Source organism: Suricata suricatta, chromosome 14 (genome assembly GCF_006229205.1).
Source record: "Suricata suricatta isolate VVHF042 chromosome 14, meerkat_22Aug2017_6uvM2_HiC, whole genome shotgun sequence".
Taxonomy (NCBI): Eukaryota; Metazoa; Chordata; class Mammalia; order Carnivora; family Herpestidae; genus Suricata; species Suricata suricatta.
In genome coordinates, this window is record NC_043713.1 from 49,320,561 (window position 1) to 49,336,761 (window position 16,201).

Consider the following 16,201-nt stretch of genomic DNA (forward strand, 5'->3'; position numbering starts at 1 on the left):
GCAGCCCGCCGCGCAGAACCGGGGCGCCGAGCCGCAGCCGCCACCCCACGGGGAGCTGCAGTACCTGGGGCAGGTGGAGCACATTCTGCGCTGCGGGTTCCGGAAGGAGGACCGCACCGGCACCGGCACGCTGTCGGTGTTCGGCATGCAAGCGCGCTACAGCCTGAGAGGTGACCGCCGCGCCCGCGGGCGCGTGGGCGTGCGCACGGGTGGGCTCCGAGCGGCCGCTGGGGGGAGCGCCCGGCAGAGGCCGGGCCCCGCCACCAACTTGTAGTCCTAACCCCGATCCTGTGAGCTTCTTAGCCCTCCCGCTTTGCAGAAGACAAAACTGAGGCTCAGGTTAGAGAAACGATTTGCTTAACGTCACGCAGACAGGAGTGACAACTGGGAGGTAAAGCCATGTCCTTTGGCTCCGAGGCCTGCGCGTCCCGGCCACGCTCTCTGCCCCAGAGCGGACACGGTCTGGTAGTGTTCTCTCATACCAGAAAATGGGAGAGATCTGCCTGGGCTTGACCACGGCCTTGGCTTAGAGCTTTGACCCTTTTTGGCTCTATTTTACCGCCCCCCCCCCCCCGGCGTGTTGGCCCTTTGGTTTTGCAAAGTTCTTTAAAAATTGGAGCGAAAGAGTCTGGGCGGGTCAGCGGCGGTGGCGGGAGGGGAGAGTGAATGGAGAGGCTGGGCGGGAACCTGTGGCCTCTGACCATTTTCCCGGTCTCGTCCTAACGGACCAGCGTTCCTCTGAAGCGTTGAAACAGGAATGCCAACAGTTCGGGTAGAAGTTCTTATTCGTATTTTCCTTCAAAACAGGATGGCTCCTGGGAAGTGTCTCTAGGGGGTTGTTAAAGTCAGGCTTTCAGGGGAGGGGAGGGGAGGGAAGGGGGGTGGGGTGAGGTGGCGGGGGCGCAAGATATCCATGACACAGGTATGGAGGTGGTTTTGAGTAGGGAAGCAGATTCACTGTGGCGGGCAGGCAGAGGACGCTTGCTCAGCCCCACACTTACTGTAGAGACTGGAAAATACCCAGGCTGCTGGCGCTGATCTGCCTTAAACAGGGATCCACCCTCCTGCAGCTCCACACAGTGGTTCCTTCTCAGGTCTTCAGCTTCCTCCTGTATTTAAAACGGAGGAAGTCATGCTCAGTAGGCAGTACTGATAAAAGTACTTGAAAAAAAGTCTATCCTTTCTACATGTATAGCAACTCTACAACTGATAAGGTGAACTGAATAGGTACCAATTAGAGATAAGCTTTCATATTTTGATCTCTCGGTTGCTTGATGCAAACTTGTGTATTCCCACCTAGTGCCTATAAAATGGAGATCTTAGGGATGCTTCAAGGAAAGTTGTTTTGAGGGATTAAATAGGGCCATGCATATCAAGTGTTTAAACAGTGACTACGTTTGATACACTTAAGTAATAGAGGTGAATTTGCTTTGCAGATAATAACTTTTTAGCTTTGGTCAGTGCAATATCTACTGTCTCCTGGACCTAAGTTTTCCCTGGCAGGATAATTGTGGAATAGCCCTCGGAGCCTTCAGCCTTTGTCCTAGGGGACATTTTATGTGTTGTCTTCACGCCTCTGTTAAGGATTCACACTAGCCGGCACCTGGATGGTAGCTCTTTCCCCATCACATGGACGTCCTGCCCGGCCAGTGCCCCATCTCACTGTTGAATTCCTGTGGTGGTTAAGGGATTCAGGAGGGCAGGCTCCTGAGTTGGGTCAGGACATCACTGTGTCCTGTGAGCTCCACCCCGGTCTGGGCGCCCACGTGACTGGAGTCAAAGTTTCCTACTTGCTCCTGTGGTCACTCAAGGGCCTGTGTCCTGGGGCAGTTTTCCTCCAAGAGAAAGCTGGGTGATGTCTTCTATTTTCCCTTCTTGAAATTATCTGGCAAAATGTTTTTCAGATGAATTTCCTCTACTGACAACCAAGCGTGTATTCTGGAAGGGTGTTTTGGAGGAGTTGCTGTGGTTTATCAAGGTAAAGAAGCTGCTGCTATTGGAAATCCACAGTCTGTTCTCAGCCCAGCATCAGGGAGATCCTTTTAAAAGTCAGATCATGTCACTTCTGGCCTGCAGCCCTTAGTGGCTCCCTTTTCACACAGTAAGAGCCAGAGTCCTCACGTGGGTCCCCTGCCCCAGCTCTGGTTTCAGCCAGCATGCTGCTCACTCTGCTCCACCTACCTGGCCTCCTTACTAAACTTTGAGCACATCAGGACATTCCTACCTAGGGCTCTGGTGCTTGCCAGTCCTGTTCCCTGGAGCCCTCTCCCCCCTACATGCAGCGTGACTCACTCCCTCAGCTCCTTCAAGTCCCTGCTGAGTGGGCCTTCCCTAACCACCCGAGATAAGACAGTGATTATCCCTTCAACATACATATACCCTCCTCCTACCCTCCTTTGTTTTCTCTGTAGAGAAACATCATCAGCTGATGTATAATGTCTGTCGTCCCCCTTCCCCCCTGGAAGGGGGAAGGTAGAGAACAAATGAACAAGTAAAGTGTACTAGAAGCTCCATGAGGACAGAGAATTTGTTTTCCTCTTCACTTTTTATCCCTTGGGCCTAGAACACAGCCTGCCGTATAGTAGGTACTCAACATACATTGATCACTGAATATGGACCCCGACCACGTTCTCATGTTTGTATAAGCTAGAATGATCTCTTAAGTAACATGCTGTACCTCTTCTAAAGAGCCAGGTAGGTACCTCAGGTAAGGGCTAAGGTCCTGTGATGATGGTCAGCTTCCTCTCGCTCTTCTCCTGGTCCAGGCCAGTGATACTCTTGCCAGTGCTGGTTAGAGGGTGCCTGAGGAGATGGGCTCAGTTCTGGCTGTAGAAACTGGGATCCCTTCTCCAGAGCACTCTGTGTGGCCTGTATGCTCTTGAGCCAAACCAGACCCAAGACCTGCATTTTAGAATGGGTTTAGATTTGGATCCAATCCAGTCTTCCTTAGTTCCATACTCTTATGGTATTTTCTTCTGGGTTGTCTTCTCTCAGCTGACAGTGAGTGTCTAGTTGCAGGTGCATCATCAGAAGTCTCAGAAGAGGACATTTATAGTCCTTCTAGTGCCCAGGCTGAATGGCTGTAAAAGGAAGACATTTGAAGCAACATGGGAAAAATTGAAACATGACTTATTAGAGGTGGAAAAAGTACAAACAAAAACAGACAGGAGGAAACGAGATCCTCAGAAGTAAAATGCAATCACTTGCTTGAATTCAGGATTCTAAGAACCCTTTACCAGGAACGTGTCAGGCTTCCCTCCGATAGAGTTGCTCTGGGTAACTGGATGAAACACAGAAAGTCACAATGAACCTACACTGCTGCTGGCATCCGTGGGCAGGATGGAGAGACAGGGTCTGTGCAGAAGTTAGGAGCTGCAGAGCACTGAGCACTCTGTGTTCTCTAACCCTCACAGTAATGTTGAGGGGCGGGGGGATACTTTGCCCTTATGTGGATGGGCAGAGTGAGACCAGGGGAGCAGGGGGGCTGTCAGAGGAGAAGGGTGGTGGAGGGCAAGCACTGAGCCCCGGTGTGTGTGGCACCACAGCCTTGCTTGCCCTGTTGCAGCACGTCATACCCATAGACCGTTGAGGTTCTGTCTGTGACCTGAAGGCGCAGTTAGGACACAGGTTAGGATGATCTGGGCCAAATCTAATGAGATGAAAAAAAAGAAATAAATATGGGCTTGTACTTGGGAAAAAAACAAAACACCACCTTAATTGCAGATATAGGTGGGGTAAACCTAACTTGACAGTGGCACATATAATGTGGCTGATAGATACGCAAGAAAAGCTGATCCTGGTTACACCAATTAGTGAAATAGCCTTTGTACCAACCAGGTCTAAGATACATTGAACAGATTGCAGGTGAGGCATAAATGCATTTTGGGTAATCACACTTAGACACAAAACACATTTTGTTAAAAGCACAAGACTGTTAGGTGAGGTGGGAATAATGAAAGGACTTGGAGGTGTTTAATCTAGAACATTTAGATGAGAAGAGTAGGAAAAAAGTTTTGAAAGGGTAATCACCTGTCCTGGAAGTGATTCCAGAAGACTGCCCTGGAGGCCGTCAAAAAGTCAGCTGGGACTGGCCATTAAGATGGGATGCCCAGCTATGCAGGACATGTTGAATGCCTGTCCCTGGTGCGTTAGCACAGGCCAGAGGCCTAATTGGTGGGAAGCTCCTGGGGTATCAACTGCTTATGGCTCAGTTCACCTGGATGCCTTCTCTGTTGCCCTGTCTCTTCCAGGGATCTACAAACGCTAAGGAACTGTCATCCAAGGGAGTGAAAATCTGGGATGCCAATGGATCCCGAGACTTCTTGGACAGCCTAGGATTCTCCAACAGAGAGGAAGGGGATTTAGGTCCCGTTTATGGCTTTCAGTGGAGGCATTTTGGAGCAGAATACAAAGATAAGGACTCAGGTGAGAAAACAGAGTGGAGCCTTAATTTACTGAATACCCGGTATAGCATGAGTTTGCTCCATTGTTTCAAGTGAAGTTGGGGGCAGAAGAAACCAATCTGGGGAGCTCACGTATAACTTCGATCTTGTGAGAGGCTGTTTCAGATTCAGGTAGATCACACTCTTGGTTGTTAGTTTTTATTGGGTACTTTTGGTACCTTGTTTCATTAGCAGATAGAGACATGGTTGGTCACTTGGTTGCTGTGTTGGGGAATAAGGTAGGAGGATCATCTGGGGACAGGAAGCCCAGGGATCGATCGCCTTGGGGCGGCTTGGTCTCTTAAGTGCCTATGTGATAGTGGTGTTGGGTTACCCTCTTCTCTCTGCCCTTCTGGGGTGGACAAGAAGGTGAAACCTCTTATTCCTGCATGTTCACCTTCCTCAGTCACTTGGTGACACCACCTGCCCCAGTCCCTTGGCCCTTCCTGTCCTGCTTGTCCATAGGCCAGGGGTTGGAAAAGCAAATTCCTACCTCCTCAGGGTGACTGTGTGTGTGCGCACGTATATAGGAAGTAAGTTTGCTAGCTGGACAGAAACCACTGACTGTTTTAGTACCTGTAGATTTAAGTAAGTACCACAACCAGAATCTAGAACTGTATCATCATGGTGCATCTTTTTTTAATCTTTTACTAATTTTTGAGAGAGAGAGTGTGAGCAGGGAAGGAGCAGAGAAAGAGGGAGACAGAGAATCCAAGCAGGCTCCAGGCTGTGAGCTGTCAGCACAGAGCCCAGCGTGGGGCTTGAACCCACGAACTGTGAGATCATGACCTGAGCCAAAGTCAGATGCTCAACCAACTGAGCCACCCAGACATCCCTTTTTAATCTTTGCTATTACTTTTCCTGAAGCTGTGATTGTGACAGAACTTCCTTCCCTCCAAAATTAAGAGCTGCTGGACTAGAACCTAGACTGACACTGATAAGTGGAGGTTTAACTAGAGTGAATATAAAGCTCTGCATTTCCAGAGACCAGAAATGGGAGAAAAGTACAAGGTGGTATAAGAATTAAAGAGGTTTCCTGATGTTTATGGATCAGCAGGGGTTTGGCTGCTAAATTTTCATTTTAGATGGAAATGATGCTAGACCACAGAGGGGAATCCACCCACAGCCTTTTGTAGTTGGCGTGTGTGTGGAGTGGGGTGCTCTATTTAAGATCCAGTATGTTCTGTGGCAGCAGAGTGTGACAAGAATGGTTGATGAGTACAGAGACAGTCCCATGGGGACCACTGGAAGAAACCGATTGGTGGGATTGGAGAAAGTTAGGAAAGGGAGGGGTAGCACCAAAACAGACCCATTATTTAAAGGACTCTTTCAGAAAAGAAAATAGACTTTATGGCTCCAGAGGACAGACCTAGGAGCCCTGAACTCAGCATCACCCCACGAGAGCTGGGCAGTTGGTAGAGCAGACTGGATACCTTCGAAGCTGTGGGAGGACAGTGGTGGATGGCCTCTAAGGTCATCTCATGAGATGCTATGATTGACATGTGGACATGTCTTCTCTTTTTGACAATTCTACAGATTACTCAGGTCAAGGAGTAGACCAACTGCAAAAGGTGATCGACACAATCAAAACCAACCCCAGTGACAGAAGAATCATCCTGTGTGGTTGGAATCCAAAAGGTTGAAAGCATCCCAGTTAGTCTCTTGTGTCCTAACTGTACCAGTAGCACAAAGGGAAGCCATGTGGCTTTGCACGGAGGCCACTGAGAGGAAGCTGGATCCCGGGAACCACCCCTAGCCGCATGGCTGATTTGACACTGGCCAGGTCACACTTGGCCCCATTTTCACCTTCAGATGATGGGGTTGAATGCAGATGATCTTAATGTGTGTGTTTATTCTTACTCCAAGAAGGGCTTTAAATTACCTATAAAAATACACCAAGGATTTTAAATTTAAATTGGGTCAGATGAAGTTTCATATCCCTGCTACCTGGTTAACATTTTAAACTCTACCAAAGTGTAATAAATATTACCCAGAGTCAAATACTTGCTATTTTTATAGAGACTTTGAATACGGGAGGGTGTGCCTGAAACGCACACCTGTGGTCCCTGCAAATGAATGAATTCCTCCTGTGCTTGTGGTTTGGTGCCATGAAGGTAGCACAAGTAACTGCGGCTTGGATCGAAGAGTGCTGCTTCAGTTGTAAACGAACATCCACAGAAGTCTGTTGATGGATGGGTCACTGTAGGCCTTGTTCCATCCCTAGGATTGGAATGGTCTGCTTTTGATGTAGGGGGCGGTGTGGGTCATGGGGGTCGCTGGCCCAGTGGCTTTTCCTCATCATCTCCCGCATGTGAGTTGTCTTCTGTTTCTCTCCTGTTTTACTCTGCTGCACATAGCTGCGTTCTTTAAAACTACTCGCTCCTCATTTTCCTTTGTTCTGGCTCCTTAGATCTTCCTCTGATGGCCCTACCTCCGTGCCATGCCCTTTGCCAGTTTTATGTGGTGAACGGGGAGCTGTCCTGCCAGCTGTACCAGAGGTCAGGAGACATGGGCCTGGGTGTGCCCTTCAACATCGCCAGCTATGCCCTGCTCACCTACATGATTGCACACATCACAGGCCTGAAGGTGAGCTGCTCTTGGGAAGGAATGATTGCTACTTAGCCTAAAGCACTGAGCTCTTAGATTCTTTAATGTGGAAAAAATAATTGCAGAGAATTCAGTGTCTGATTAGTTTTAGAATATGATCTGTGTAATTAAGAAATGAACTTGCTCACCTTACAGCCTTCCATGGAGCTTTCTTGTCTTTGTGATCAGGATAAACAAGCAGGTTTATATAGGTTATTTATAACACAAGACAACTCTAGTGAATATCACCTTTTCTCAAAAGCTACATGATGAAATTCTTTATTTTCTAAGAAGCCTTGGAATGTCTGCATAGTCTACATAATGTGCTTTTGAATGATGTGTTTTAAAGGAATTGAAACTAAAACATTTACCATGTTGCTTGCATTTTGGATTTAGCCAGGTGACTTCATACATACTTTGGGAGATGCACACATTTACCTGAATCACATTGAGCCACTGAAAATACAGGTAAGGATGATGCCTGTCACACTTTGGAGTTTGGTAACTTCTCTTGATAAAAGGTTGCTAGAACATCCCTTATGTAACAGCCCTTCTGCTCCATGCTGTGGCACATAGGATGGCCTGCTCCAGCTTCAGAACTTCAGCTTAGGAGTGGAGGTGGGCAGGTGCACAGGACAAAGCAGACACATTTTAGCACCCACAGACACTTAACAGTGCTGGGAGGTACTAAATACCAGAACCAGAGAGGGAGAGCCCATATTTGGACTTCTGGGTTTGGGACCTTCCGAGAGGTGGCATTTTCAACTCATATTTTTACTTGAAAGAAAATTTAAATGCAGATGTTTTCCCTTCGTATTATATGAAATACCATACTTAGATGTTAACTTTCAAAGGCCCATCTGTCCAAATCCTGAGTTACAGCAGCCAACAAATGATTTTAAATGGCAATTAAAATATGAATGTCTGGGGTACCTGGGTGGCTCAATCGGCTGAGCATCTGACTCTTGATTTCGGCTCAGGTCGTGATCTTGTGCTCATGGGATTGAGCCCTGAGTGGGGCATGCTTGGGATTCTCTCTCCCTCTCTCTGCCCCTCCCCTGCATGCACTTGTGTGCGCTCTCTCTCAAATAATAAAATAAGTCTAATGCATAATGAGCCCCAAGAAAAATTTTTGAACCAAATCCCTTTTTAGTGCCTTCCAGATGAGATCCAGGTTTTGAAAGTTCCTCTTTGAGGGAGCTTAGCTGCTTTTGTGTAGAGGGTGACTTCAAGGTTTATCCAGTTGCTTCTCCGGCTGTCTGCTCCAGTCTGGACAGAAGAATGTGAGGTTGTTACCCGTGTGCACGTCCTCATTGCCACCATCTGTTCACGCCAGACACCCCAGCTTGCATCCCTTTCTGTCGTCAGATGTCACATCTTACATTGCCCTTGCTGCCAGGGACACATGGGATAGGAGTTTGGGGACTCAAACACCCATACTGAGCTCTGTAACTTCTGAGTAGTTACAGATTTGAAAATAAAAGACTGCATCCTGTCTTTAATAAATTTACCAAGAGCAGCCAATTATAAGATGAGCCACAGGGCTCCTGACCCTGTGTGATTCAGCACAAGATCCTTCAGTCTCCACATGTGGGAGACCATTGGTCAGTTATATTCCACTAGTGTGGCATAAGCAGGGACAGGTGTCTACACTATTACAGTCCTGTGAAATAATGTTTTGTTGATACAATATTGTGTACTTGTTTCACAGTGAGTAGAATTAAAGTAGCTTGCACTGATAGTGGCAAAATAATGATCTATTCTTTTTAGCTCCAGCGAGAACCAAGGCCTTTCCCAAAGCTCAGAATCCTTCGAAAAGTTGAGACAATTGATGACTTCAAGGCTGAAGACTTTCAGATTGAGGGGTACAATCCTCACCCGACTATTAAAATGGAAATGGCTGTTTAAAGTGCTTATAAGGGAGGTATTAGGAAGATACTCATTCTTTAGGGATTAGACTGAATGCCCGGATGAAAGGTCTTTTACCCTAAAGGAAGAAGGAACTAGGTCAGAAGTCTGTTGGTGACCAGCAGTTACACTTTGTTAGCTTTTAAGGATGGTATCACTGGCAAACAGTTCTCTTAGTAACAAAAGACCTTGAGTCTAATTTCAAGAATTACATGAATGCTATTCCCCCAAATTTGAGCAAGCAGAATAACACCAGCATTCACGATAATGTACAGTTGTAGTTATGAACATTCAGAGTTACTTGCCTTATATATTATTATAATAAAGGATGTTGTACATTCATCTTGTGTTTTGTTTTCTTTAATTTTTGTATTCTATATTGCCATTCTGCTCACTGCTTGCCTAAAATAGATATAACTGAACCCTCCTAAATAAACATACGCTGTGTTCTCGTTTGGATCCTGTTTAAAAGGGTTAGTATGTTTTAGAAATGCTGACTAAACTGTATCTTGCCTTGTTTTTCTACAGTTCATCTAATTTCTGGCTACATTTTATCATTAAAATTTAATGACTATTTCGAATAAAGGTTTATTTAAGGGTTAATAATCTATGAAATGCTATTTTTATGCTCATTACCGCTGCCATAGTTTCAGTATGGTGTGAATCTTCTACTGATACATTTAGACTGAGCAAGAAAAGAAAGGCTAAACCGCTCCAGGGCTAATCTGTGAAATATTTTTACCTTTGTTACACATACATAGCACTGCAGAATTATTTTTACCCTGTTAATTTTTGATAGGTGTTAGGTAGAATAAGGCATTGTTCCAACAATCAGCCTGCTGCTTACATTCAAAGTACAGTTTAATGTCTAGGTACCACCACTTCATAGAAATTTTGTAACATCTTTCTGGACTTGGAGTTAAATCTAAATTTGTTTAAGGATTAATAAGGAGAATATGTTTATTTGCTAAAAGAATCAAGTAATAAATGACAGCTGGTTGCTGAGGTTAACTGGACTTCAGCTGAATTTGTTTTCATTGCTAGGATGATTCCTCCACCCCTCCCATTTTTGTAAAACCATACCCAAAAAGTTTTGAGCCTTTTCATTTAAAAAGGGAAAGCATATTGGGGCCGAACATTTAATCCTCTTGACCAGCAAGGAGTTTTTTCCAGACTTCACCATCTGGATATTGGTGCTTCTTTACAGATTCCTCCTTCATTTCTGTTGAATAACCAGCATCCTATTAAAGACAAAAAAATGGAGTAGTGTTAATAACCACCTGGAACAAAACTCACTGTGTATTTCAGCTGCCGGTAGAGATGATGATTTCAGATTGAAATGGGAACAACACACTATTCGCTGTTTCTCAGGATTAAACTAATCACACTTCCTTTGACAATTCATTCTGTGTTGGTGAAAATCAACCCCAATGTCTTGGACATGATGAATATTAATGGTCCAGATAACACAACCACAGTCTCATTTCACTAACCTGCAGGTGGTGCCAGGTTTACTTCTTTTAGATTGTGTTGTTTGTTTTTTTGCACAAGGAGTTTGCATTTTAAGGTCTCAGCTGGTGTCAGGAAGAAAGGCCAGCATTAGAGAAGCCTTGGGGCAATTTCACCCCATCCCCTGACCTTGAGGCCTTGGGAATTTGGTATTGCTAACTAAGTAACCACTTACAATTTCTAGACACTGAAAATAAACTCTAAGGAGACAGCTTTGTGCTCCAGGGTCTAGCCCACAAGAACAAGTCTACAGGGCTGGCGGTACTTCCTCAGGGAGGCTTCTCCAAGGGCCAAGCTCACCTTCGGAGGCATGTAGGAAGCCTTCTTGATGATCACTGGATACCTGAAATGTTCATGCAGGTGATCGACATATTCACACATCCTAGGAGGAAGGAATCAGATTGGGGCAATAATGCCTCACATTAGATCATTCATGTGGTACTAACTGTCTTAAGCGAAGGGGTGAGTACCACTGAAGAAAGGGTGGACTTGATCCAGCCTTGCACAGGTTTCTATGCAAATTTCAACCTCTGCCTCAAGTCCTTCCCATTTGCAAAATAAAGCAATGTGAGGGCTCGGATGAAGTCTCCTCATGTGGGTACCAAAAGTCTCTTGTAACTTCTGATGGTCTGACAAGATTTTTTGTCTTCACGATGGTGCAAAAGCCATATGCATTCAGGAGGACTGTACTTCAAATTTTGAATGTGGATCTTTTCTGGGGTCATGATGTGTGATACGACCCTCTTGTGATGCTGCACTGTGGCAGCAGCCCCCGGTCAGCCATGCCATCACGAGGGTCCAAAACCAGTACACTGAACAACCATTTGTACCCATACAACCTCTGTTTCACACTTTCAGTACGGTATTCAATAAACTGCAATGAGCTATTCAACACTTCATTATAACACAGGCTTTTGTGTCAGATGATTTTTGCCCAACTGCAGGCTAATACAGGTGTTCCGAGCACATCCAAGGTAAGCTGTCTAATCTATAATGTTCAGTAGGTTAGGCGTGTTAAATGCATTTGTAAATGTATTTTAATGTGTTAATATTGATCAATAATAATATATTACTACATATTAGTAATTAGTATATTATGGTGGGTTTGTCAGAGTGTTTTGTCATCTTCAGCCAAGAAAGATCTGTAAGGATTTTGTGACTCCCATCAGTTTAGACTCCATAAGTATCTGGGATTATTTGGATGCCTTTAGCCAAAAGTTAGATGAATAGATTAAAAACACCAAGTGAGATCCCCTCCAGCTGTACACATGATTTAGAAGAAGGGCACAGGTTTTGCTATCAGACCAGTCTGTGTTCAAATCTGGGGTGAGCTACCTTCTAATTTTGTGACTTGGGGCAAGTGGCCTAACTGCCACCTTGGTTTAGTCATCGGTTACTGAACAGCCACAACAAGCAGCCCATGTACCCGGTGCTGGGAATTCACAAAGGACCTGGCAAGATAGGGCCTCATGGTTTCAGTGGACACAGAGACTAAGTTACCGACTAGAATATGCGCAGTGTTTAATCAACAAACATGCTACAGACGAAGAACCAGCCCCGTGGGAGAGGATGTTCTGGCCTTGAAGAATGAGCAGGGAACAGGTGTTCCACGCAGAGTCAAAGCAGCAGTGCTGAGCCGCGCCTGCCCCTGGCGGCTGCTCTGCACGCACAGGGCATTGCCGGGCATTCCCCGGCTGTGCGGGGTGCTTCAGGAGAGCGGCCCAAGGCACTTCTGCCCACTCCTGGGGGGTCACCCCGCACTGTGCTCAGGGCTTGCCCTCCGCCTCTCGGCCCCCCAGACTGGCAGGACCTTTCAAGGTTGACCTCCCCTTGGTCCCACCCTCAGGACTGAAATAGGAGGGGCAAAAGCAGAATAGCCCAGGAATGTTCACTTCTTATTGTACAAAATATTTCAGACATAAAAGGCATCTGGCTACTCAACACCTGACTTGAGACATTGAAGTCCCGTCTAAACCCTCACAGATCCCATTTCTCTCTCATGCTCCTGCATTTGGTGTTTACCACTCCCCTGCATGTTTTCTATGCTTCCGCCACATAAAGATCACGTCTAGTGATCTTCCTGTGATACCGCACCTAATTCCAAGAGGAAAGAAATGCATAGTGAAGCCGTATGTGTGCAGATGATTGGAAGACTATTTTAAAGTTCACTTAGGACATGTTGAGAAAGAAGACGGAACTAGACGTGGCAAGATTATGAAGATTCCAGTGCTAGGACCAGGGGATTGTACAAAGGCAGAGAATATACACATGATGAAAGCAAGGTTTTAAAACAGAAGAAGTTCTGGTTTCCACCTCGCTCAACCTCCACCCACCCACCCACCCCACCCATTACATACTTAGAAAACAAAGGCAGCTACCAAGACCCTACCCCCGTGAAAGAGAAAGAGCTCTATCCACTGCTGGGGCTCCAGTTTAACTGCCCCAGGTGAAGAAAGGGAAGCAAAATCAACTTGGCTTTTGCGTTATAGGATGTGGCAATGGACAGAGTTCTTAGCGCCTCGGGTCGCAAGGCAGAATTTTAAAAGGTCTGGCCTACACCGAGGGACACTACTGACGTTAACTTCACATTACTGACCTGTTTTTAAGGCTTGCAGAAACTGATATGAAGTCAAATATAATCAGGTGCTGTACCAGTTCACAGAGGCCAACTCCACCAGCATGGGGGCAAACGGGAACTGCAACACAGACAGACTTCTACTTCCTGCCAAGTAGGGTGGGGGAGGGGAGATGAAAGAGAACCTCCAGATTTCCTCATTGCCCACAGGTGATTACGTCATTCATTAATATACAGGGATGAAATTCCAGGATGAAAATCGTTAAAGAGTCCCTGATTAAGCCAAAAAGAGAGTCCCTACAGAGGGACCGCAGGTATGTGGCAGGTGGGAAATGGAGGTTTGGTGTGCAGCTCCAGGGCGCCCTTACTTTCAAACTTTTTGGCCATCAGCAACACTGAGAGGTTTTCATTGACACTTCCCAGCCTGCAGCTGTCAATCTGGAGAAACTGCAGGGCTTTCACTTGGAGGAGCTGCTTAAATATCACTCTATTGTGGCACTGGAAATAGAATTAAAATAAAACCAACAGAATGGGGCACCTGGGTGGCTCAGTCAGTTGAGTGTTCAACTTCGGCTCAGGTCATGATCTCGCGGTTTGTGAATTTGAGCCCCATATCAGGCTCACTGCGGTCAGCCCATTAGCACAGAGCCCGTTTTGGATCCTCTGTCCCCCTCTCTCTGCCCTTCCACTGCTTGCACTCTCCCCCAAATAAATAAATATATTTTTTAAACTATTTAAAATGAAACTAATTAGAAGAGACAGCTTTGGCCATTGGGGTACCTACACCTGGCAACGCACCAATTCCAAGACACTCCTCAGGAGCCTTCAGGAAGCCTGGACTGTATCTGTTCTTTCTTTTCACCTGCATGAAGCAAGCCTTGATGGTACAGGCCAGGGCCCTTACGGCTCACTGCTTTCTAAATCCATTAGTGGAATGGTCTGAGTCAGGCAAAGTCATATGGGCTTGACATCTATTAAGGAATTGCTGTCATAGTGACTGGCAGGTGGGGGTGAAGCAAAGCATGAGGATGAAATACGGCGATGGTGAGGAGCAGGTGGCTTGGGAGAAAAAAACAAAACAAAAAACCATGGCTAAACGGCATTGCTCCTTTTGCTGGGAAAGCTGAGAATCTGTCCCTTCACACTGCTCTGCTTGTGGGTGGACTGCCACGGGTTTTGGCAGGCGTTTGTGCTCCGTTTATAAGCACAAAGAGCGAACGCAATGATGTTTACTCCGCTTGGAAGCTGGCTTTCTTAAAACCATACAGTGCATCTTATGCCCTGGCCCGAGCAATTTTAAATTGCTGCCTTGTGAATTTTGATTAGATACTTTGAAGATAAATGACCTTTGTCATATGAATTGTAGGAAAAGATACAAACTTTTGCCTATATCTGACTCTAGACTCTGCTGATGTGCTATAAAATATCCCCATTTCTGAAATTAAAACTCCCCCAATTCAGGGGCACCTGGGTGGCTCAGTCGGTTAAGTGTCTGACTCTTGATTTCAGCTTAAGTCATGATCTTATGGTAATGGGATCAAGCCCCACGTCAGGCTCTGCACTGAGCATGGAGCCTCACTGGGTTCCTCTCTCTCTCTTCCCCTTTGCCCCTCCTTGCCTCACATTCCAGCTCGCTCTCTCTCTCTCTCTCAAAATAAACAAGCATTAAAAGAAAGGAAAAGAAAGATTTACAACTCAAAATAACACAGGTGATGCCAGTGTCCTCAGTGGGTGGCCAGTGTATAATGACCCCAAGGAGGTGTCACTTACCTGCTCTCCTGTGGCAACACCAATTCCTAATGGGACCAATGCCTATAAAATATAAGGCAACTTGATGTTATTTTCCCAAGTTTTTAAACAGAAACCGCCAATGTTTAAAAATATTTACAGTTGTTTAACTACTTAGAGGTGAAGAAGGAAATGTCCCTGCTGTGGAGCCAAGTGAAGTTTAAGGAATGGCAGACAGAGGTCAAGGGGATGATGTATGCGCACAGGGGGCGCTGTGTGCCTGCAGAGGAGACAGCCTGTGCGAGATCATACACGGCCATTAGTTCCCTTCCTGGCTAGAGCTCTGCAGATTCTCCCCACCACCCTCTTCAGTGGTTGTTCTAGAACCGTCTCCCTTCAAGCTCAGTGAGCAGTCTTAGATCCACTTTACAGGTCAGGGTGAGATCATTCCTTCCCTGGTAAAATGCTCACCTGGCAAGTGCTGGTGTCTTCTTAGCATAGCACTGCTCTCTTGGTCCTACCACCTGAAGCTACCTTGCTCTCCTCCACCTGGGCTCCAGGCTGCTCCCTCCACTGCCCCGACTGGGACTTCAATACCATAGGCACTCTCCTCAGGTACCAATGGCACTAATAGCTAACACTGAGCTCTTACCACTTGTCCGATGCTGTGCAAAACTGTGACTGAAATGACTGCTCATCACAGCCCACTGGGACAGGAATCATCATCACCCCCGCTTCACAGAGGCAAATAGGTGCAGGGCTAGTAACTGTCCCCAGATGACAAAGCTAGAAAGGGGTAGAGCCCAGGCTTGAACTCCAGGCCAACACCAGAGCCAAGGGAGACATCTGAACCACTAGATAGGACTCTTCGCAACAGAAAAACCCTGGGGGCACCTGGGTGGCTCAGTCAGTTGAGTGTCCGACTCTTGGTTTCTGCTCAGGTCCTGATCCCAGGGTTGTGGGACCAACCGCATTGGACTCCATGCTGACCACAGAGCCTGCTTGAGATTCTCTCTCCCCTACTTGCATGCTCTTGCTCTCTCTCTCTCTCTCTCTCTCTCTCTCAAATAAATTTATAACCTTTAATTTAGGAGCCAGGTATCCCCCATCCTGCTAGCTGTCCTGCCTCCAATGGGATACGTGGACACGGGTGAGTCATGGAAAACCAGAAGCCTCAGCCTCCCCGTTTCCAGGTCAAAAGTTAGAGCAGGTGGTCGCTGAGGCACCTTCCAGCTTCCTGGCTTATGCTTTCAGGAACTTCTAATTTAAATGTGCTTGGTTCTTTATCTCAAAACAAAAATTAAAAGCAGAGTGGGGAAAAGTAGTAGAGGAAGGGGAAAGCCATTCATTCTACCATTTTAAAGTATATATGTTTCTGAACACTAAATAGTTCTTCCTTTTAATTATTTTTAGTTCTTCCTTTTAATTATTTCCTGAGCCTACTCTATTCCAG

General features: G+C 46.3%; 2 protein-coding genes across 5 annotated transcripts in view; one reads left to right on the forward strand and one right to left on the reverse strand.

The window, feature by feature from the left end:
- The window catches only part of TYMS (thymidylate synthetase), a 9,530-nt gene extending 252 nt beyond the window's left edge, over nt 1–9,278 (forward strand). Inside the window, exons 2-8 of the mRNA XM_029921578.1 lie at nt 5–170; nt 1,905–1,978; nt 4,251–4,425; nt 5,979–6,080; nt 6,853–7,028; nt 7,425–7,496; nt 8,799–9,278. Of these exons, the coding sequence (XP_029777438.1) occupies nt 5–170; nt 1,905–1,978; nt 4,251–4,425; nt 5,979–6,080; nt 6,853–7,028; nt 7,425–7,496; nt 8,799–8,936 (903 nt within the window). The 3' untranslated portion in view covers nt 8,937–9,278. The remainder of the gene's footprint in view (nt 1–4; nt 171–1,904; nt 1,979–4,250; nt 4,426–5,978; nt 6,081–6,852; nt 7,029–7,424; nt 7,497–8,798) is intronic.
- The window catches only part of ENOSF1 (enolase superfamily member 1), a 30,123-nt gene continuing 23,057 nt past the window's right edge, over nt 9,136–16,201 (reverse strand). For 3 of the 4 annotated variants that reach the window (XM_029921960.1, XM_029921959.1, XM_029921963.1), the window contains 5 exons: nt 14,791–14,832; nt 13,389–13,518; nt 13,042–13,141; nt 10,746–10,827; nt 9,136–10,177 (listed from right to left, as the gene is read on the reverse strand). In XM_029921960.1, the coding sequence (XP_029777820.1) occupies nt 10,076–10,177; nt 10,746–10,827; nt 13,042–13,141; nt 13,389–13,518; nt 14,791–14,832 (456 nt within the window). In that variant the 3' untranslated portion in view covers nt 9,136–10,075. Of the gene's footprint in view, nt 10,178–10,745; nt 10,828–13,041; nt 13,168–13,388; nt 13,519–14,790; nt 14,833–16,201 lie in introns of those variants that run through there. The other variant, XM_029921961.1, reaches the window with a different exon arrangement.